The sequence below is a fragment of the Electrophorus electricus genome, chromosome 11, assembly GCF_013358815.1.
Source record: "Electrophorus electricus isolate fEleEle1 chromosome 11, fEleEle1.pri, whole genome shotgun sequence".
Taxonomy (NCBI): domain Eukaryota; kingdom Metazoa; phylum Chordata; class Actinopteri; order Gymnotiformes; family Gymnotidae; genus Electrophorus; species Electrophorus electricus.
The window spans coordinates 20,771,062-20,793,926 of NC_049545.1; the positions used below are offsets into that span (position 1 = coordinate 20,771,062).

The window sequence follows — 22,865 nt, forward strand, 5'->3', positions numbered from 1 at the left end:
GTCAGGTAATGGGTCATCTCTCTGGGTTGAGTTATGGATCATCCCTCTGGGTTGAGTTATGGGTCATTCCTCTGGGTTAGGTTCTGGGTCATCCCCCTGGGTTAGGTAATGGGTCATCCCTTCAGTTCAGGCTTCCTGCTTCATTTGAGGAGTGAACTACCGGAGCGTGTGCACCGGCCCTGGGGTGCTTGCGGGTCGCCAGGTTCGGGCCACGACAGATGGCGTGCGGCCACGTGACCTGGCTGTCACGTTTGTCCAGACTCTTCATGAATGGCGAACAGATGCATCACCTAATCCCCTAACCGCTGGCCTTCCCCCCCCCGCCAGCCACTCTGGAAACCTGAGCCAGAGCCAACACTCTTGCCAACGCCGCTCCCGGTTAGCTCCACCTGTGTGAGCACCTGCGTTCCAGCGTCACATGACGTGCAGCTACATGGGCTTCTGTGGCTCTGAAATTCGATTTGACGTAAAACGGCACATTTAACTGAATCCTGTTTCCGGCGAGAAACCGTTTAAGCCCCGTGTACAGGCAGAGAGAAACGGGCGCATCAATCAATTAGTGTCTCATTCGGGGGATAAAGTCACTTCTTACAGACCCGACTGAAATATGACTCCAGACACAGTTGCTGTGATGTTCTAGTGCCTGAAGTGTAACCAGAACATCACGTTATAACGTATGCACTCACACCTACACACCTACACACACGTACGTGCACAAACACACACACACACACACACACACACATGCACATATGCACACACACCCCTCCAAATATATACACACACATATACACGCACGCACATGCGCGTGCACACACACACACACACACACACACACACATATATGTGCGCATACACACAGACGTACACAAACGCACACAGCTTTAGGCTTCCTGGCTGTGTGGCTAATGTGCAAGGTAGCTAAGGCCATGAACGCTGAGCCTGAGTGATTTGTGGTTGTTGTAAAACAGATGGAGAAGGGAGAAGGGTGGAATCAAACATGACACACACACGACAACGCTGACTTTCTCACTGACTTCACATCACATCACGCTATGGCAACCACAGCAAATTAGAAGATCAGTAATATTTCTGCTGAACTCCAAAGCAAGATGCACACATGCTCTTACAGTGCCTCACACAGAAGTGTTGAAACACACGTTGCTTTAAAAGCTTCCAACAAAACGAAAAGCAGTTTGAGGACATCACATGATCTATCCTTTATCTATAAATATGTAAGAAAACTTCAGGATTTGCCAGATTCTGTGTACAGTCACAAATAAATCCACTGCAAAATACTGCAGAGAAAAATCCAAATAAAGGGGACACAAAGTAATTAAGCTCCCGGCTAACATTTCCATGTACAAATATTAAACCCATTTGGTGTTGTATTTAGTCTACCGGCATGTTTCCTGAGCATGGCACTGTCTCGCCAGCGGGCAGCTTCATCACCAGGAGACGGCCGTGCAAGGGAGCGAGAGAGTTAGGCACCGCACATCCAGAAGAGCGAGGGGGAAACTCCTCTGAGTTTACCCTCGAATATCCTCCACCATGACTCATTGTTTCAGGAAAGGAATGAGAATTAGACAAAACATCCACCTGGAGTGGCGATAGTCCAGGTGTTGAAAAGCAGAGCTGCGTTGACTCCAATCCTGGGCTGCAGCAGCCGGTCCACATTTTAGCTCTGTCCCACCTCTTGGTCCAAGCCATCAAGAACACTGAAAGCCCCATGCAGGTGTGTTGGGGTCAGGGTCAGGGCAAAAATGAGGACCGTCTGTTGGGCGTCGAGGGCAGGGTCCAGAAACACTGAAGAGGAAGAGTGCACGGTTTGGTCGGTTGGCACGTTGCCATGGAACATACGCCATAATGGACCTTCGGCGAAGCGCATCTCAGGCAGGAAGGCAGGGACGGCACACACGCACACACACACACACACACACACACACACACACACACACACACACACACACGCTTGGCAGGGAGCTGTTGGATGGAAACTGCTCTACCTGTCACTCACTCAGCGGAAAGGTATAGTGGTGAGGCAGGTGATTTGGCCTTTGAGCATCACTGTGTGTGGCTATAAATGATTTAAATGTGGAAGCCCCCCACAGGTGTGTGGGTGCCGGGGGGGGTTCTACAGAATGAACTGCATAATGCCATACTGCATTGAAAGGCTTCAGAACACAGTGCACAGTGTCTTTCGCAGGAACAAAGTGCTGTGAAACTGCTGGAGCTGGTGACACTAAGAAAACACACACACACACACACAGTACTGCAAGCTGTGAGGATGAGAAATCAAGTGGGACAAAACAAAAAAACATAAGTTCCTTTGACACTCGCTTGTTCCCGCTCAGTCACACTTCCTCACGGCTCTCCACTTCACTTGCTTTTTAACGTCTTTTTGTTTCTTTTTGTCATCACAGTGCTCTAAACAGCAGCACCGATAAGCACTGTTGAGGCCCATCGACACCACAACCATGATGGATGGACAATCCAGTAGTAATTCCTAAAATTATTAAAGTTGGGTCACCTGAGCATCCAGGTCACACAAAGCAGATGGGACAAGCAGAGTGCACGGCTGCTTCCTGGTGCCACTCTCTCGGACATAAAATAAATACTTCCTGCCATTGTAGCTGACCATACAATTAGTTGAGTTGTTGAGCATTTTGGCAAATACACTCAAGTTGGAACAAACTGAGCCCTTAAAAAGAGACTCTTCTGAACTTTTTAATATACTTGGGAGACTAAATATGCATTTTTATTACTGGTCCACTTCCAGTTTGAGGAACCAATATGTTCTGTCATCATCTGCGCGGATGACAGTTGGCAAATCAGTTCTGCAAGCACAGAGCTTTTTAAATTGGAATAGTCTGCACCTTAACTGAGGCGCGAGTGTTCACAGACCTTTTTCTTTTTTCCCTTCACCACCCGATGGTGCAAAAAACTTCCAACCCCATGACTCCCGCCGAGTCCCTGCGTGACCACCTCCACCTGCTCCAGCTGCTCCCCCTGCCACGTCGCAGTGTGTCTGGCAGCCGACGCGTTGACTCATCGTGGCCAGAACACGCACCCAAGAACCCCGCCGGCTCTGCCCCTGCGAGGCCCTGGCATCTTGTGGCGAGGGTGAGTCGGCCATCGTACCTCACGCCCGGTCATCAGCATGCGAGGACATGTGGCCTCTGTCTTGGGATGACACTCTCTGAGCTCCACAGGCCCCGTCTCCATCCGCCTCCAGTATCTCACTTTTGGTGTTCCCGCTACTGAGTTTTTCTGAAAAGATGGCCGATCTGGCCCCTCCACCTCCAAATTCAAGCCAAACAGCTTCAAAACCATGCTCCACTACCTCTAAGCCACCCCCACCAGCTCCAAAAGCATGCTCGTCCACCTCCAAAGCCACCCCCACCAGCTCCAAAAGCATGCTCGTCCACCTCCAAAGCCACCCCCACCAGCTCCAAAAGCATGCTCGTCCACCTCCAAAGCCACCCCCACCAGCTCCAAAACCATGCTCGTCCACCTCCAAAGCCACCCCCACCAGCTCCAAAACCATGCTCGTCCACCTCCAAAGCCACCCCCACCAGCTCCAAAAGCATGCTCGTCCACCTCCAAAGCCACCCCCACCAGCTCCAAAAGCATGCTCGTCCACCTCCAAAGCCACCCCCACCAGCTCCAAAACCATGCTCGTCCACCTCCAAAGCCACCCCCACCAGCTCCAAAAGCATGCTCGTCCACCTCCAAAGCCACCCCCACCAGCTCCAAAAGCATGCTCGTCCACCTCCAAAGCCACCCCCACCAGCTCCAAAAGCATGCTCGTCCACCTCCAAAGCTTCACCCTCCCACCCAGGCTGTGCCTTCCCTGTGACAAAGCACTTCCACCATTGCCACAGCAGTAGCACCAGTTAAAGTTCATGTCATATCAATAGAAGGCACCATGCTAAGAGAAATGTTACTGCAGATCAAATCCAAAAGAGACAAGGAAGAAAGGCTGAACGCAGGTGGCACAAAAACAAAGCTTCACAAAGATACCTTCAAAGATGATTAAAACAACACATTATGCAAGGCAGTCATTTTATGAACAATAACATTAACAATAGCAAAATCTTCTTCAAACAAACTCTAATTCCACTGAGAAATATTTTTAGCACTAAAATTTACAATATCAGACAAGCCATTAGTACATTTGTATCCAACAATGAACCTATATCCTCTCTACCACCATATAATGATATAATTTGTAAACTGTCCCAGTTTAGTGCAATTAACAATCAAATTTTAAGTGATACAGTGGTTTACCTCAGCCTTTAGCCTTCACACCTTTTTAAAGAACAAAAAACACTAAAAACTGCAAAAAAGAACAATCTGGAAGCAACTCTTAAGTAATTATGGTCCCATTTCAAACATTTATTGGCAAAATCGATTGGGAATTTATTGGCTTTCAATCCTTAAATCAGTGTCTAGACAAACTTCAGTCAGGATTTCAGCCTGCTCATAGTATTGAGACTGCTCTAATTCAGGTAGTTAATGACATCCCTTTAAATACAAGGCTGGGATCAGTTCTACAACTGCTTGATCTCACTGCTGCTTTTGGTACCACTGACTGACCATAACATTTTTATAGACAGAATTGTGAGGTGGTTTATAGCTGTAAGGAAGTAATTACTTTGTTGAAGTAGAAAATGTTTCTCAAAGTGTGCTGATGACCTGCGGTGCGCCCCAAGGTCTAATTCTTGTGCCGCTCTTATTTAATTTATATATGCTTCCTTTTGGCCAAAACATATAAGATTTTGTGCTCTCTTACACCAGCTATGCAGACAACGCTTACTTGGCATTCTCCTCGATCAACTACTGTCTCCTCAGCTCACTTTGTAAATGCCTTAAGCATATCGCTAACGGGATAGGCCAAACTTTACTCCAGACGAACAAAGAAAAAACAGATTTTATTTGGGAACAGTAATGAGAGGCACAGACTCTCTGTCTTTTGGGACTCAAAAGCCCTCAGATCTAAAGAGCTAGCTAGTAACCTTGGTGTACTAGCAGAGACTCTGATCTCAGCTTTAGCAAGCTTATCAAATCAGTTACTAAATCAGCATTTTATCATCTTAAGAACAACCAAAAACATCAGAGATTTCCTGACTAAACAAGACCTAGAGAAACTCAACTATGCTGTTAGTTCTATCAGAACTATAATAATTGATAACAGACACCCCCCAAAAAAACAATCAAACAGCCTTAGTGGATTCAATGAGAATCTGCAAGGGTTTTTACTAGGTATAAAAGAATAGAACACATCACCCCAATTCGTACACTCACTACCAGTATGTTACAGAGTTGACTTTAATGTATTTTTACTGGTTTATAAATCTCTTAACGGTGTAAGACCAGTGTACCTATCTGATGTGCTGCAGCGATACGAGCAAGAACCTTTAGATCAGGAGGAACAAGTCGGCCAGTCCCGGCCAAGTTGCACACAGTGCGGAGAGCCAGTTTAGCCATTATGCTGTCCTTAAATGGAACCGGTCATATTAGAAAAGCCTCCAGGCTTTTAAATCTGTACTAAAAACATTCATACTTGACCATGCTTTCAACTTGCAGCTTGGCAGCACTGCATGGTTTTAATTTTCAGCATCACAAGGCACTTTTATTTCTTCTCATTCTTAATTTATTTATTTTCATCTTATACTTGGGCATCTGACATTTAATTTAATTCGAAATATTTTAGCACTTTAATTTTTAACTTTTCATTTAGGACTAGTTTATTTAGATCTCCATTTGAAATATGTTCTGTTTAAATCAATTCTTTTATTTTTAATATTTTATGTAAAGCACTTTAAAACTGCTGTTGTATATGAAAAGTGCTAAATAAATATACTTTTTAAATATGTGCTTAAGAAGTTAACTAGTGTGCAGTTTCTGTAAGATATCACAGACATGCATGAACTCTTTTATTACATTATCTTCCCATGGCTCAGTGAGTTTGTTTTCTCATGAATGCTGCCGTCATCTCTCCTCAATGAGGCCCAAATCCTGCAATGATGGAGAACCCATTTCATCTCACCTGGTAACCACCTTGTTACATATTCCATTTCATCTCACCTGGTAACCACCTTCTTACATATTCCATTTCATCACACATTGTAGCCACCTTATTTGTTCCCAATAATGCAAGTGTTCAGTGCAGTAACACACTCACGGGAGGTGCAGTATGACCTGCCCTGCTCATCTGCTGGCTCTCTCTCTCTCTCTCTCTCTCTCTCTCTCTCTCTCTCTCTCTCTCTCTCTCTCTCTCTCTCTCTCTCTCTCTCTCTCTCTCTCTCGCCCTCCATGTCTCACTCCTCAGGTTTCAGTCAATCAGGTCTAGTGAATTATGCATAAGAAACAAGCACTGAAAGCCCGGGTGCTATAAACAGGTCTCATGCTCGAATCAGAGTTGCTGAGCTGCAGATTGAGGGCGATCGCTCCAAAGCTTCGCTTTAGGCTGCGTCGCGCTGACACCGGTTCACTACAGTACTTGCTGTCCTGCTCTCTGTAATGAAGCAAGGGAAATTAGGCTAGTGCCAGTTGAGCGGGTGAGCGACTTTCGGGGGTGAGCACGTGGCCCTGTGGACATGCTTCCATTACCCCACTGTCTCTCACGCTGCCGCCTCCCTGCCCTCGATCCCGTTAAGGCTTCGAAAGTGGAGCGTAATTTCAAGGCCCTCGGGAATAAACAGCGCGCTCTCTCTCTCTCCCTCCCTTGCCCTCTTTTCTCTCTCTCTCTCTCTCTCTCTCTCTCTCTCTCTCTCTCTCTCTCTCACACACACACACACACTCCGGGATGTGGGCTTGCATGCATGCCTGTTTATTTACTTCACGCAGAGCCACCTGTCGAGTGGCGGCGATTACGCGCACGAGTGGACGGGGCCGTTCAAATCCTCGGGGCTCTTTTCGCCGAGGGCGCCGCTGCCGCGGTAACCTTCTTAACGCGCTCTCCACTCATGCCAAGCGGCGGCCGCGCATGGCAGAGCCGGACGGGCCGAGGAGAAGGGGAACGCACAACAAAACGATCCCTCCCGACGTAAACAACCCGGAATATTCGCGCAGGAACAGAGCGCCTTCCTGGCCTCCGCAGAGCTGTCTGTTATGCTAATGTGATAAATTTAATTTCCGTTGCAGTGTTCTGGCTAAAAACGCAAACATTATCTGGCCCAGTCTGTGTGGATATTTGTCTGTCTGGAGGGGCCGTATGCTAATATAACTCTGTATAGCTTTAAATATTCATACACACTATAGAGTTCTGAGAAAGCCTGTGATCAAATAAACATGGGGCCTCCCTTCTCACAGTATACACCTCGGTTCTAAACTCTGGGTCTGATTGGTGGAAAAGAGAATAGAAACAGCTTAGAGGTGTGTACCTGTGAAAAAATGCCCCAAGGATTTGAGATGCAGACTTAGTAAATAAAAGTGCTGTAAAATATAGCATTGTATGAGGTGCAAATTAAATGCTTTTTTGGGAGAAAGAAAGCTTTCACTTTAGCACACACAGAAACAGAGGCTTTTTGAGGTGTAGTTTATATTTTTAAATCGTTGCTTGACTGCATCAAAACCCTGGTGTGAAGTGACTTTAAAAATGGAAAATGATGATTGTGGGGAAAGATAAAATTTATTTGTGTCTGCTTCCAAACTGCATATGAGAAAAGGTTTCTATTCATTTCCATACAAAAAAGAAATAACAAAATATCAACATAAAATCTCCCATTAAGAGGATTCCTATTAATTTTAATAGTAATGCCCCAATATGAATGTTTTTTAATCAAATCAGCTTTCAAAAATGGCTAATCCACTGGAGATCAAAATGAAGTATTTTTATGAAATAATGTTTTGAAATATTTTATGGAAATGAAGGCTTTTTCAAGTGCCCTTTTGTGGTTTGTTTTCCCGATTTCTGACTCATTTACACAGGTGAGTTGCTTTCCGTGCTCGCCGGCCTGTCACATATGGATCTGCACCTCTGCGTCTGGTAGCCTGGAGCCTCCAGCTCTGAGCACTGGGACACAACTGCACCTGCTGCTGGACTGCACCACAGGGACGAGGCACAAAATCCCCTCGCCATGACGACTTCCTGCAGCCTGCGATGTTGTCCGAAGGGAGGTGAAGGAAAACGGCACGGTGTTCAGGGGTTGCATTAATGGCGAACAATTTTATGGTGGCAATTTTGCATTGCCAAGGGAAATTAAACTATGCTGCTCCATTTCCAAAATACATAATAGGTGCTGCTTCAGAGAGAGCCACAAGCAAACTAGCCTTGAAATGAAATGGGTATAATTGCAAGGAGACCGTCACGGTATGAAATTCAGGGATCCCGGCCTCTCCTGCTTCAGGCATGAGCTTTAGTAACACGTATCACTTCCAGAGTTGCTAGCTTCAGCACACCAGAGAGCAGAAGGCTCGCTCAGCATGCCAGAGCTGCCAACAGCCATTCCGAGGTGCCAACACTTGGCGCTTGGGCACTATCCAGAGCAGTCTGGAACGGTACCCGCTCATTCCAGAGCGGTCCCTGCTTCGTGAGCTAATTTAGCCTAATCAAGGATAATCCTTGGGATTTCTCTTCGTCTCCTGTAAACATGATGTTGTAATTGGCACCGCGGAGCTTAGGTGCTCAGAGCATCTCTGATTGGCTGACATGTCCGCACTGCGGCAACGAATCAAAAGGCAGCCGTGCTCTGCCAGCACCGGAGATGTGGGCCAGCAGTGGGAGAAGACCCTTGCTCTGCAGGCCAAAAGGATAACGGCTCCTGATCCAGCAGCCCGGCTCACTGCCCGCTAAAGTCCATGAATAATTCACACTGTGCGAATGTGGGCTTCACCAAACAAACATAGGGGCAAACAGCCGGTCCTTTCATCTGCACTTTACAGTTTAGTGCTGCATTCGCTGTTCTTCCTAAGAAAAACAGTGGTCTAGATCGATAGAGCAACTGGCTTGGAGTAAGGGAGAGAGATTTTCAGGGTTGGGGCGCAAGTTTGAAGGGGGGGTCTTTCCTCAACTTCTCTCGTGTTGACAGATGTGAACATGCACCTAGGTATTACTGCAAATGAATCTGGGACTTGTAAATGTTTGACATTGGTACAGTTTGTACAAATTTGCTCTTTGCTGTTAAAACTGGTACAAAGTGCTCTTTTGCCATTCCAGCAGTTGGCATTTGTGAGCAATGCAAGGCAGGGTCGAGCAGATCTGCTAGTCCGGCTGCACACAGCATTAATGAATCAGAAACACAGAACTGTGCCATGCAGAGTGAGCCAGAGGGAGTGGGAGAGGAAGTGAGACAGAGAGAGAGAGCGAGACAGACAGAGGCAGAGGAAGTGAGAGAGCAAGGGAGGCAGAGAGAGAGAGAGAGAGACAGAGGCAGAGGAAGTGAGAGAGCAAGGGAGGCAGAGAGAGAGCGAGACAGACAGAGGCAGAGGAAGTGAGAGAGCAAGGGAGGCAGAGAGAGAGAGAGAGAGACAGAGGCAGAGGAAGTGAGAGAGCAAGGGAGGCAGAGAGAGAGAGAGAGAGAGACAGAGGCAGAGGAAGTGAGAGAGCAAGGGAGGCAGAGAGAGACAGAGAGAGAGCGAGACAGACAGAGGCAGAGGAAGTGAGAGAGCAAGGGAGGCAGAGAGAGAGAGAGAGACAGAGGCAGAGGAAGTGAGAGAGCAAGGGAGGCAGAGAGAGAGAGAGAGAGAGACAGAGGCAGAGGAAGTGAGAGAGCAAGGGAGGCAGAGAGAGACAGAGAGAGAGCGAGACAGACAGAGGCAGAGGAAGTGAGAGAGCAAGGGAGGCAGAGAGAGAGAGACAGAGGCAGAGGAAGTGAGAGAGCAAGGGAGGCAGAGAGAGACAGAGAGAGAGCGAGACAGACAGAGGCAGAGGAAGTGAGAGAGCAAGGGAGGCAGAGAGAGAGAGAGAGAGAGACAGAGGCAGAGGAAGTGAGAGAGCAAGGGAGGCAGAGAGAGACAGAGAGAGAGCAAGACAGACAGAGGCAGAGGAAGTGAGAGAGCAAGGGAGGCAGAGAGAGAGAGAGAGAGAGAGACAGAGGCAGAGGAAGTGAGAGAGCAAGGGAGGCAGAGAGAGACAGAGAGAGAGCGAGACAGACAGAGGCAGAGGAAGTGAGAGAGCAAGGGAGGCAGAGAGAGAGAGAGAGAGAGACAGAGGCAGAGGAAGAGAGAGAGCAAGGGAGGCAGAGAGAGACAGAGAGAGAGCGAGACAGACAGAGGCAGAGGAAGTGAGAGAGCAAGGGAGGCAGAGAGAGAGAGAGAGAGAGACAGAGGCAGAGGAAGTGAGAGAGCAAGGGAGGCAGAGAGAGACAGAGAGAGAGCAAGACAGACAGAGGCAGAGGAAGTGAGAGAGCAAGGGAGGCAGAGAGAGAGAGAGAGAGAGACAGAGGCAGAGGAAGTGAGAGAGCAAGGGAGGCAGAGAGAGACAGAGAGAGAGCGAGACAGACAGAGGCAGAGGAAGTGAGAGAGCAAGGGAGGCAGAGAGCAGGAGCAAGTGTGACAGAGAGAGAGAGAGACAGAGACAGACAGAGGCAGAGGGAGTGAAAGACAGACAGGCAGAAGAAGAGAGAGAGAGAGAGAGAGAGAAAAACAGAGGGAGAGGGAGTGAAAGACAGACAGGCAGAAGAAGAAGAAGAAGAGAGAGAGAGAGAGAGAGAGAGAGAGAGAGAGAGAGAGGCAGAGAGAGGAAGTGAGAGATAGTCACCGGTACAGCTACCTTCAGCAGTGTTTACACACGCTCCTAGACTCTAAGCCGGACTCATTTTCACACATTTTCTTCAATCACCAGCTCCCACCTCTAATCTATATGTCACTTGCATTCTCATAAAGACCACAGTTTAAAAAATACTTTAATTTATCAGATCAATTAAAAAACAAAATTTCTAATGCCTGTGTAGTGCAGTGTTCGTGTACCTGTGTGTGTGAACAATTTAGGAATAACTTATTTGTTTTCCATTCTGTGCAGAACACTGTGCTGGCTGAGCAGATAGAGAAATTCACCCACCAGTCTTATAAGTAGTTTGTGATTGTCCTGGAGTCCTGCAGTCTATACACAATTTTAATGCCATTTCACAAGGAATCAGGGTGATTTTCAGTTTGGGCAGTTTTCCAGTGTACAGTACATCCATTCGAAAGGTGAAAGGTTACCAGTCTTACACACATACTATTCCCTGTCCATCTCTCTCCACTCCCCCTGCACTTCTTCTCACTTCAGCAGAAGGTGAGTTATTTGCCCAGGAGAGGACAGGTAGGGTTAACGGTCCCGATCCTGCCCAGGTCCTGGGGCTCGTGTCCAGGGTCTCTGGGGCTTGAGTCCTGCTGGAAGGCTCTCTCCCCAACTGGGCTGCGCTGGCCCCTACTTCTGCAAAAACACTCACTAGACTTGGTGCACAGCCTCCTACAGAGCAGGAGCAAAACTGCCCTGATGGAAAGGTCCATTTAGACAAGGAAAGCAGAGAGAAGCATTGCTTCAAGTGTGTTTCTCAGCAGTGTACGTGATCAGAGCAGAATCCGCAGTAGGGTGCTTGGACTAGACCATTCAAACAGGTACATTAGCAATGGCAGTATGTTACGACTTGCTTTGTGTTGCACACTGCAAAAGAGTTATGTATATCCAAAAGAGAAGTACGCACTACAGAAGAGAAGTGCACACTCCAGAGGAGAAGTGCACACCACAGATGAGAAGTACGTACTCCAGAAGAGAAGTGCACACATCAGCTCTCCAACAACGTACTTCACGTACAATGTGTTCGTTCTTTCAGTCATTTTCGAGGGGGATTAATTATAGGTGGCATAACGCACGCGCATGTTTACAATTTACGACATAACTGAACTGGTTTGCAGGGCTCGTACTGCGCACACTGAGTGCGTCAAAAGCGCAGGAGTGTTCGCGGACTGGCAATGCTGGCAAGAGGCTGGAGGCGGCGGAGCGCAAACAACAAATCAGAAGGAAGGACAACAGGAGAGCTTGTCAGCCGCGTCTGAAAGCCAGACCCACCCGAAGGGCTGGAACTGATCCGGGAACAGATGGGTGGACCCGGAAGTGACTGACTCCTTTTTACCGCGTGGGTTCCCTGGAAAGTTCTAGAAAAATAAAAGTCATAAGAAAATAAAAGTCTTTGAGTGAGGCAGACGGAAGGAAGAGGAGCCTGACGAGACCTGCAGTCCTAGATGCTCGAACGGGACTGTCCCGCTGGCTGTGTAGATGAATCACAGTATTCGCACAAGTCAGAAAACATAATAAATAATTGTAGCTAAAAAAAAAAATTAAGGCCATCCTTAACAACACCAACATCACGGCTTTAACAATCTGATACATGTTGCTGCTGTAATATTTTGCAGTAATATGATGGTATGGTGTCCACATCCCTAGTTGTGATAGAACTGTGGTTTTACAACACGGATGAATGATCAGAAAGGTAGGTGACGGATGGCCCGTGTCGTATTCTCCACCTGTCTCTCTTCCACATCTGTAGCCGACTGAAGGTCCAGTTTAGCAGAACGCTGAGGCGCAGTCTTCACTGTATTAAAGGCCGACTGTCTACTTAGCACCTGAGCGTGGCTTGTGCGAGCAGCACAGTGCGGTTCATTTTGACATCGTGTTCCCGCTCTCTGTCTGCCGACTTCCCGACTGGCACGGCAACCAGCACTTGTTGCCCTGGCAATCGTGTAAATTTGCATGCATCTGTGGTGATTGGCTGCGACCACAGCTGGCACGAGGATGGCCCCTGCTGATTCCAGCTGTCAACAGTGTCCATTAACCATGATAAATCACCCTGCCCTTTCCCACCTCTGTATCCAATAAGAAAGACCCCAGGAGGACCGGTCACCTCCGACTAAATGATTTTTTTGGACAGCATGGAGCTGCTGCCAGAGCAGAGGGCGACGTGACACATCTGCCCTCGCTGTTCCGTTTCCAGATTGCAGCAGGAAGAAAGTCGTGCACAGGGAGAACCTTTAGTGGCAAAAACCTCGTAAACCAATATGCCAATATATATGACTGAAACAGAAGCTCGGAGCAAGCAGTGGCTAATTCAAATGAAGAATGCAATCCAAAACGGCAAATAAGAAAGCACTTTTCAGCTTTTTTTTTGGTCTTGGTTTTTGTTCTATTTCTCACCACACACAGACACATATTCTCAAGCTAATCGCAGGTTGATGATCTAGTAATCGTGGGTGGCGGGTGGGGGGTGGGTCAGCTTGATTCAGCATGTGTTCCCAAGTGTTGTAATAAAACAACATGAATAAATGAAGAAGGTGCCGTGCGCCTCAGTCCAAACTTAACCAAACTGCACTCTGCACAGTCTTGTCCACTTTGGCCTTTGGAATCGGGCTATGCTTTGTTTCAATACGCACACGTTATCTAAATCTAAGTACATCTATGACAGTCCCTCCCAGGTTACCTGACATCACAATACCTCCCAGGTAACCCGACATGACAGTACCTTTCCAGGTTACCTGACAAGACATGACCTCCCAGGTTACCTGATATGACATTACCTCACAGGTTATCTACATTGGGTCAAAGTGCAAAAAAAAAGCATTAGAAAAGGCAGCTGGAATAAAAGAACAGAACATGAGAAAGAGAGATTTCTCTCATTTCCCAATATGGCTCAGTGAGGTCGTGTCAAGGTCAGTGTGTAGCAGTCTCTGAGTTTCCTGCCCTCCTTCTGGTGCTTGCCACTTGGCCCTTCAGAGGACTTCTCCTCTCTGTGCCCTGCTGGCACAGAGAGAGAGAGTCTGACCAAGCTCGAGCGGCCAGATGGCAGCTTGGGTGCGGCGAGCGAGCGGGGAGCCACGGGTTTGCGTGGATAACGGACGAGCCGTGATGTTGCGCAGGGCCTCATTAACACCGCTACGCGCTCTGTTAACATCCTAGTGTTTTCACCCGAGGAGCACCTCGATGCTCCGTCACAGGCCTAAGCGTTCTCCGCGGGTCGACGCACTTTGTCGATAGCACTTAGCCACTGAACAGACTGTGGGCAAACAGCAGTGACCAGACCAGCAGCGCGGAGCTCTGTATCCCCAGCCGACACTAAGGTACATGGGGTGCGGAACACTGTCTAACAGCTCAAAACACTTGACATTTCCCTCTGGTTCTAGAACATTCTGCTTGATGATGCAACAGTATACCTGAGCACTGGCAACAGAGGGATTATCCTTTGATCCACTCCAACAGAAGAGCTTTGGTGAACGGAAAAGAGGAGCAGGGGAGGGGAGGAAGAAATCAATAGTTTCTTGTACACACAGCCTCAAGTTTCTATTTTAACATGACTCCGAATTGATTTGCTTTTGCACAGGACATCTCCCAAAGCTCGACCTAGCTCCAGGAGCACAGGGGGGTGTGTACTAGAGCAAGAAGCCCAAAATAGAGAGCAGGGACCTGGGGATCACTAGCTCCACTCGCCTGTCTTAGCATCTGCTAACGGAGCTAACAGTACATAACAGAGGCCTGTTCTCAAGAATGGCCAACTCCCAAGTAGCCGGTAACACAAAAGACCTTTGTGCTATAATGAGCGCTGCATCCCCCAGGCAAGCGGAATGCTAACTGAGCTGCTATTGTGGAAGCAAACAGTTTGGAATTTGAAAGGTGAACTGGAAGAGTTTGCCTTCAGCCCCCAATGTCTTGCTCTCAGCTGTCCTAATGAGGAGAGGCGAGTACAGTGCGGAGCGAAGCGAGGCCAGGAAGCCACAGCTGCTTCCTGGGCAGGAAGGCACAGAGGGATGACTTTCAGGTCTTTGTTTTAGCCGCAGTGAGTTGAGCCGCAGACGTTCCCAGTCAGAGTTTCATTGGCGTCCTGTCCTCGTGCGAGTGCACAGAGGCCAGTGAGTCAGCTCTGGAGTCGGGATGTGTCTGGGCTAAAATCTAGCCTGAAGTCTGCTATTGTCTTGCTGTGCAGAAATAAAAACTGCACTTTTACACAGTTGACTGCACTTGGTTTAAAACAAGCGTAAACAAGAAAAGTGTTCAGGGTCGACTCTGATAAGGTTACATTACAGCACTTTTAGTGTAACTGTATTATTAAAGACAATGCAGCATACTGAGTAACAATGCAAAGAACCTTAGTACTTACTGTGCACTTTGCACACCTTCTTACTCCTGATGAGGAGGTATAAGTGCATGGTTACACAGTAACACAGCAGTAAGTGGTAACTGACACTAGAGAAGTGATATAATCAGCTAAACCTAAAGAATCAGGTGATTGTAATTATTAGAGATTGACATACAACTTACACTTGTTCTCCTGCATTGGAGTAACCTCTGTGTTCTGCTACTGTTACTTCCCTATATCACAATGATCTCTGTGTTCTGAGTACTCCACCAGTCCCTAGACGGCACAATCCATCTACTACGCTACATATCCATGCACCACGCACTACCTGAAAGGTGGAGGTTTTCAACTGGCAGGGTTGCATAGTGATGCTTTTGCCAGAAAAGTCCTCATGCCATCATTCTTTGGTAGCTGAACATGATCACAGAGGAACGCAGTAATGGGATGACTGCCTGGACGAATCTCTATTTTCTCTTTCGCATGCAAGACAAGTCAGCAGCAGGTGCAGCCGTCAAGGGCACAACGTAGTCATGCGGCTTGGCCCGGGAGGTTGCCAGTACAGATGTTTTCACACATTCGCGCCACCCAAGGTTGCTATGTCAAAAAGGAGTTGGATGAAGGGAGTTTGGGGTACATTCAGGAACAACACCGCTTCTGTTCACTTTCCTGCAATGCAGCGTGCTGTTTAACAAATACAGATAGACAGACGGCACCGCAATGCTACTATGTCAGACAAACAGTCACAAGAAAAAAAGGCGTTCCAAAGATGCTCGTCTTTATTCATGGTTTCACCAGCCTGTTTGATGGCCTCACCCTTTTCTTTCCACTGCACCATAATTTAGGTAATTTCAGCCCCGCCGAAACCAGCAGCTCTGCAGACTGCCTATTACACGTTGCGTCACATCTTCCTTCCAGCGCCGTGTTTTCTCTCAAGGCCTCTGAGCAGTAAGCAACAATCAGCTGACGTCACCAACGACTCTATCAACAAACGCAACAATTTCACGCCATGTGTCTCTCCGCCAATAGCCACCGCTGTTTTCGATAAATATGTACATTTTTGGCCTACTTCAGTCAGGATAAATATGAGCTTTTTAAAAGGGTTCTGTGGGCCAAGTTTCAGGGTGATCTGCGTGTCTGTGCGCAGTGAAGCTGCAGTTTTCCAGAAGGCCAGCTTGGGGTCAGTGTGTACTCATTATTGTGGTGTTGTACTGTGTTGTGCAGTGATGTGTTGTGTTGTGTGGTGTGTTCTCTGGCTCGCCCGGACAGACGCTAACAGGGTATATATACTGAGTCAACTCACATCTGAGAGAGAGAGAGAGAGAGAGAGAGAGAGAGAGAGAGAGCGAGAGAGAGAGAGAGAGAGAGAGAGAGAGATGGGTTCTGTCTGCTTTATCCATGGCCCAGTGATTCACTATCTGTAAAAGAAGAATCATTTGTCCAACTCTTGATTAACTTAACTAACATTCCCATTTCATCCTTTGCCCTCCAAGTATAAACATTCTATTTCTTTTTCTATTTTCTCTTTCATTCCCTTTCTATTTAATTTTGAACCATCATTTATTCATTTAATAATTTCTGTTTTTGCTGTATCAATATATAACGGTGACAAAACTGTTATTAGTTGTATATGAAGTACCTGTGAAAGCTTGGGTCCAGGCTTTCAGCCTACCATCTGCACTGCGGCTACACAAACGGCTCCTCCGCCGCCTCTTTTTATTGTTTTAGCAAATTAAATTCCCAACTGTCATTCCTGTATCCGCGCTTTCCTTACTCGTGTTCAGTTTCTTTCTCCCCCACTCTCCTGTCTGAATTCCATGCACTTCTAAGTCGGCCTGTCTTCCCCCTGGGGGTGAACACAGAGACAGAGGTGCGGGGACTTCTCCAGCAGTGCTCTAAATGGTGAGCCACACCGGCTGAGTCGGATCCCGGCGCATTCTCAGTGTTTACATCTCAGCCCATTAAGCAGCATAAGGTACATCTGTGTTTACGCATGAGAGTGACAATGTTCTTGACACGCCACTTGATCTCCACCAGACCGTTGTCCTACCAACCAATGTGACCTTTAACACAGGAACTACTTAGACCCTTTTACTTTGCTTCCACCATGGGGTATGAGGCCTGACATGAACAAGGCCCATAAAGACTCCATACAGAAATGAAGCTTTGCAGAATTCTATAAGCCATTTCATTGAGTGGAAACCAGACATCGATATAGTACAGACCTCAATGAGAGACTCAGCAGGTTCAGGTGGACGCCCAAACACAGGCAGCGAGGCTCAAAACGGCCAGGTAGCTTTGGTGGAGCAGTCGTCCCTAACCTCACGCATACTCTGCTCTTTGCTTCTTTCACAATTTGTAGCCTGAAAGTGGGTTTTATTGACTTGGCTGTGTACTTTAACATTTTGGAGCTGATATAATAACAACTTGCTGCAGCTGACATCACGATGGGCTTTTCTCTATATTTAATTTCACTACAAGTTGTACTGTTTATAACTTTGTGTGTGTTGAATAAAACTTCATTTAATTCGGTCAAACCTTTCAAAATGCTTAAAATATCACACCGATATGTATCTATTTAATTGTACTGTATCCTGTAGTTACTTGACATAATCAAAAAACACAATAGAAGTCCTTAAGAAATCAAATTTGTTTCACCGCCCAACCGCAGTGTAGACGCTGTAAGCAACAACAACACACGCCAGTGGCCCGAGGCCTACAGACACACCGAGCCGTCCTCCTGCTTCTGGCTGTGTGTGACTCGTAAATCCCCCTGCAAGGACTGATAGGCCGTGGGAGTCATCTCCTATACACACAGAGCGCAGGTGTCATTCAAAGTAAAGAGCTGTTCACTGGGGAATAAGGCGCCGTGTCAGAATCCACACACCTTCTCATAAATCTCTTTGCTCTACCAGCCACAGAGAGGTAAGGTAAAATAAAAAATAAATATTAAGGTTCATGGTATATTAGTTATTGTAGTGCTCACACGATGATTCCAGACGCTTCGGTGGGGACTTGGACAATATTTTTGCTTTCATGCGACTGGTTGGCCCTGCTTCTGTAAATTTGAACAATTTGAGGAACTTTTTTGAAAACAAAAGCTTGGCAGCGAGCAGAAGGAAAAGGGGCCATCGTGTGTTCATGGACTTTTAACCACTGGGACTAGAGATTATCCACCGGACCGAAATGGACCTTCAGTTTTTCTGCTTAAAAAAGCACACAGCATCCAGCACGGTTTAAATGTAGTAACAGGATTGTGGCATGCACTCTAATAAGGATTCTGGAAACATATAAATACAGATACTATGCTATAAGACAACTGAAGGCCAGACACACGGGAGAAGGAATCTTTGATTTTTTATCTTAATCACTCAATTATTTACAATAATAAATCACAAAATTAAAGCATCACTTCTTTATATGACACGTGAGAGGTCACTGTGGGATGTCAAAGACAATACAGATCAGATTACTTTTTATTTTTGTAGTTTCTGATTACAGACTTACTCCCTGAACACATCGGGGGGAGCGCAGGTTATTATGTCTAAATTCGATTAAATCTCCTGTCTTCTCCTTTCTGTCAGCCTGTATCTCTCTCTTTCTTGCTCTCTCAAGGACAACATTTAGTAAGCGAGATGACAACTCCAAGCTCTCTCCGTCCGACTTCACTGGTTTCCGTGAAACCTTTGCTACCACCATCTGCTGCGATCCTCTCAGACGGGGCTTCGGAACCGTTTTCAGCGCGTCAGTGAGCTCGCCTAACGGAGAGCAACATTGCCACCCAGAGGCCGGTTGTAACGGAAACTGCGATAGGTCACAACGCAACGTACAGTCTAAAAAACTTCATGTAACGCGGGCCGACTTAATTAAATTAAAATGTTCTATGCTCAAAACATCATGCAATGGTGGGCCGAAAGCTCATGACGAACACCCAGAACTATATTTGCCCTGTAGCGTCAATCCCCAGTAGGCAGCATGCAGTCTTCTCGGACTGGGGTGTCGCGGAACGCAAAAGACGAACGAGTACAAATATTCCGGCGATCAATTACGATAAAATTAACATAAAGTATCAAATGTAAGATTATTGTCCCCGACTGACTGCAGGCAGAGCTATTTGGCAGACAAAAGCTAGGCACAATCTTACAATATATTACAACTCCCTGATCCTACCTGAGTAGATGGGGGCCAGGCGAAATATATCTGACAGGCGACTGGTCACGGGCTCGTACGGTGAATCCTCAAGAAAATCATTCCCTGTTGAACAAATGAGAAAAGCCTTCGGTCATGTGACAGAAAAGTGCAATTCTTCGAGAAGTAAGTGGTAAATGTAATTCTAGATCAGGGATTTAACTGTCCCTCTTCACGTATTTATTTGGCTCGTTATTTATGCGGCCGGTTTCGGCATAATTAAGAATATCGGTCAGTTACGCGCTAGAGTTCCTGCCCACCCACATGGCCCACAGTAGAGAGCCAAACCAGGGCTTAGGGAGCAAACGCACTTCACACTCAATAAACTCTAATGGATGTTTCAGGGGAAGGCATTTGAAGGCTCGTGGACATAACTTTGAGACATTTTCCGAGCGTGCGCTACAGCACGAGTTGGAGGAAAGACAGCGTGGCCCGTGCGTGCGTAAGTCGGTGCATTTTAAAACAGACCCCAAGAATACATCAACCTGACGAAAAGTGAATAGCTGAAAAGCAAAAAAATTCTTAATTTATAATTATTTATTAATGCGCTATGTAGTCACTACGTGTTACAAAATTAAACAGAGAGGATGTGGTACTGCGCACCCTGTAGATGTTGGTAGATGCCCCAGTAAATGCGCAGGCAATTCTTTTCCTTCTTCATGCCTCTTTTACACCTGCAGTTGTAGAGCGGACTTTGCTTTAGTGCGTCCAGAGCGCTCCGACATTCATCTTTCGCCTCCAGTCCAGCAACCACGCTGAAGTTACTCTCCTTGCCCGCTACGCACTGCCTCATAGTCCGATACTTCGTGCTGCATCCCGGCTCCTTCAAGCACAGCTCACTAGCCCTGACACAGTCTAGGCGGCTGGCCGCGGTGAAGACTGATTCTTCGGCAGAAAACAACACATCTGTGTAGAAGAACAATTCATGAATATTACGTCGGACACCAAAGTAAAACGTAATTTTCACTTGTTTAGAATAACTCGCCGCAACCCTGAAAATAGCACTTGCTCGTGAGTTTAAAATAAAATTTCCTGCTTCCATAGAAATTCGCGATATTTATGAAACTGCACAAATTTGCCTGCATGGCATTAACTACACTCAGTGTGATTCAATGACTGAATAACAGGTAGAGATTTTGAGCATCTTAGCAAAATACAATGTCAATAATGACAACATATTGGTAACGAAGAAAACGCAATTCTATGCTCACCCCCAACGCGCAGGCTGACTGGAGAGAAACTATCGCAAAAAAAGACCCCCAGATAACACCTGGGTATAAAGTTGGAAGTTTGCAAAATAACTGCAGAGATTTTAAGTTAAAGCCTAACACTTTGTGAATCAAACCTTAGTCCTGTCATTATTTACCGCCAGTTATTTCATTTAAGTTCTACTAATTCGCCTTTACTGAAAATGTGCAAATTGGAAACACATCCTAACTTACCCAGTAGTGGCAACACGATGCTGATCGTGGCGAAAATCATTGCGCTCCTTATCCGTGCTTTCTTACGCGTGCAGCTCGTTGTGTAGAAGCAACTTAACGGTTACCGTCCGATGCGTTACCCTTCTTTACTCACATCCATTGAAGCGTCGTAAGATTTGGCTCCGTTAACGCATCCAGAACTCCCAGAAATATATTCCTTAAAGTGCTCCAGAATGCTTTCCTGCTTGTAATTCATGGACGTTTTAAAACAGAAGCACGCAGCTCGCTCGAACGTCTCCAAAAAAAAAAAAACTCCGTATCGCAGGATGCCTGCGCGCGACTGAGCGCGAGATGTTGGTGTGGCGCTCAGTGGCGCTGCAGCCCACAGCGCGAGCCCCGGAGAGTCCGCGCGCTCTCTGCGCGTCTCACCGATTCCACGCTGACAGAGGTCAACTTTGCCCGACACGCTGCCGCTATATTTTACATTTAGGTCGTGCTTTGCTTATCTTAATCGTGCCCACGACAGCTCTGATTTGTTGGGAAGGCGATTAATGGGCTAATGGGCTAAATCGTGAAACCTTAGCAGCTTTAGTGATTGAAAACGTTATAAATTGGTTTGCTAATATAATTCTTTATAAGCAAGTACACATCTCATATTAAAATATGTGGACGCGCTTTATTTTCTGCACAGAGACAAGTTATTACTGCAATATAGTCTAAGTGTACCGTCTTGGCCCGTAAGACAATATCATCTTTGCCCCAAGACATTTCCCCCACCCGAACAATATCGAAGCACGGTTCCCACGCAGCGCTTCTTGCGTAATGTTTTATGATCAGTGCCCAGTGCTCGGTGACACATTACGTTTTGCATTTCCCGGTTTTCAGATGATCAAGTCATTCACTAATATCACTGTGTCATGATGATTCGCTGAATATTTTCAGAAAGTGGCTATAGGGGCCTTAACAGAACGTTTGGGGCCCCCGGCACGCAGCGCTTACGCACATGCAATTTCCCCCTTAATTTTGGTCGGTGTTGCGTTCTGCCGACAAACACACACACAGGCGCTTGATATCACATTTTAAACACATTTCCTGTAGTTATAGATTAAAATATATTTATTTGCAATATTGTGTAAAGTACCCCACTCATGTTTGACACTTGATGGGCTCTTTATCGAAACAAAAATAGCCAATAAACGTTATAGCATATTGAAACTACCCTACCCCACACGGCAGACACAGTGGCCTAGAACAGGAACAAAAAAACCTCATAGTACCTGACTTTTAACTCCAACTTTGCAGTGTGCTCGCAATATTCAACCACAGTTCTTTATTCTACCAATCTAGCACGTCGTAGACTATTAATGACCATCCAGTGCCTTTCTGAGAATGTCTTATAACGCTTGCCAGTAACACATGTAGCCTATTTCCAGGCCTGAAGAAAATCGTTTTCAGTTCCGTGTGGGTTTTATCTTTGTGTTAGCTGTTGTCCTTGAGCACACTAGGAAATTCAGCATTCAAAGTCGAATTGGTGATAGGATTCGTGAACTTTGGTCTGTTCAAATGCAGAAGAGTACCGTGGGGGAGTTGGAGAGGAGGGGGTGGGGGTGCGGGCAAAAAATGGCAGTGATCGCCACCTATCGGTGCATTGCATGTATCGTACTTGGTACTCTGTGACTATAGTGGCTTCATTTAATAGCAACTATTCAACTATTCACTTTAACAGGTTAAAACTGTACCTTAAATGGTTAAATTCATATTTACATATTTAATGTATTGAACCTCAGCATTGCAAATATCTTATAATTCCCCTCAATTGATTCGTACAGGCTACTTCCAAAAAGGCTTTAAATTAGACTAATAGTTAGGAATGCTTTACGTCACTCAGAGTATTGACTGCAGATGCAGTCATTTGTTTTCTAGTTCAAATGCACGTATAAATCAAGGGACGTCTGCATGCCTAGATAAACTAGGCCCAGGAAGGGTAAGGGAATTAACCAGGAAGCAATCACCTGACTAATTTGTATCCTTTGGTATTGACAATTAGGGCAGTCCTGCCTGTAATTTAAGAGTCTGTGATCGTGAATGGGCGAGGTGGGTGTTGAGGGAGGACAGAGTTCAGGTTTAACTGCATGAAAGCATATGCATGACGTATTAGCAGGTTTAAGAAATGAGATAGAATCGGTTGTTTTGGGAAGCGATGTGT

At 46.4% G+C, this 22,865-nt stretch overlaps 1 protein-coding gene across 1 annotated transcript in view; it reads right to left on the reverse strand.

Annotated features, from left to right (window-relative positions):
* gfra1a (gdnf family receptor alpha 1a) overlaps positions 1 to 21,009 on the reverse strand; it is a 56,514-nt gene extending 35,505 nt beyond the window's left edge. Inside the window, exons 1-3 of the mRNA XM_027017330.2 lie at positions 20,681 to 21,009; positions 19,842 to 20,144; positions 19,221 to 19,304 (exon numbers count right to left, since the gene is read on the reverse strand). Of these exons, the coding sequence (XP_026873131.2) occupies positions 19,221 to 19,304; positions 19,842 to 20,144; positions 20,681 to 20,720 (427 nt within the window). The 5' untranslated portion in view covers positions 20,721 to 21,009. The remainder of the gene's footprint in view (positions 1 to 19,220; positions 19,305 to 19,841; positions 20,145 to 20,680) is intronic.
* Positions 21,010 to 22,865: the final 1,856 nt, after the last annotated feature.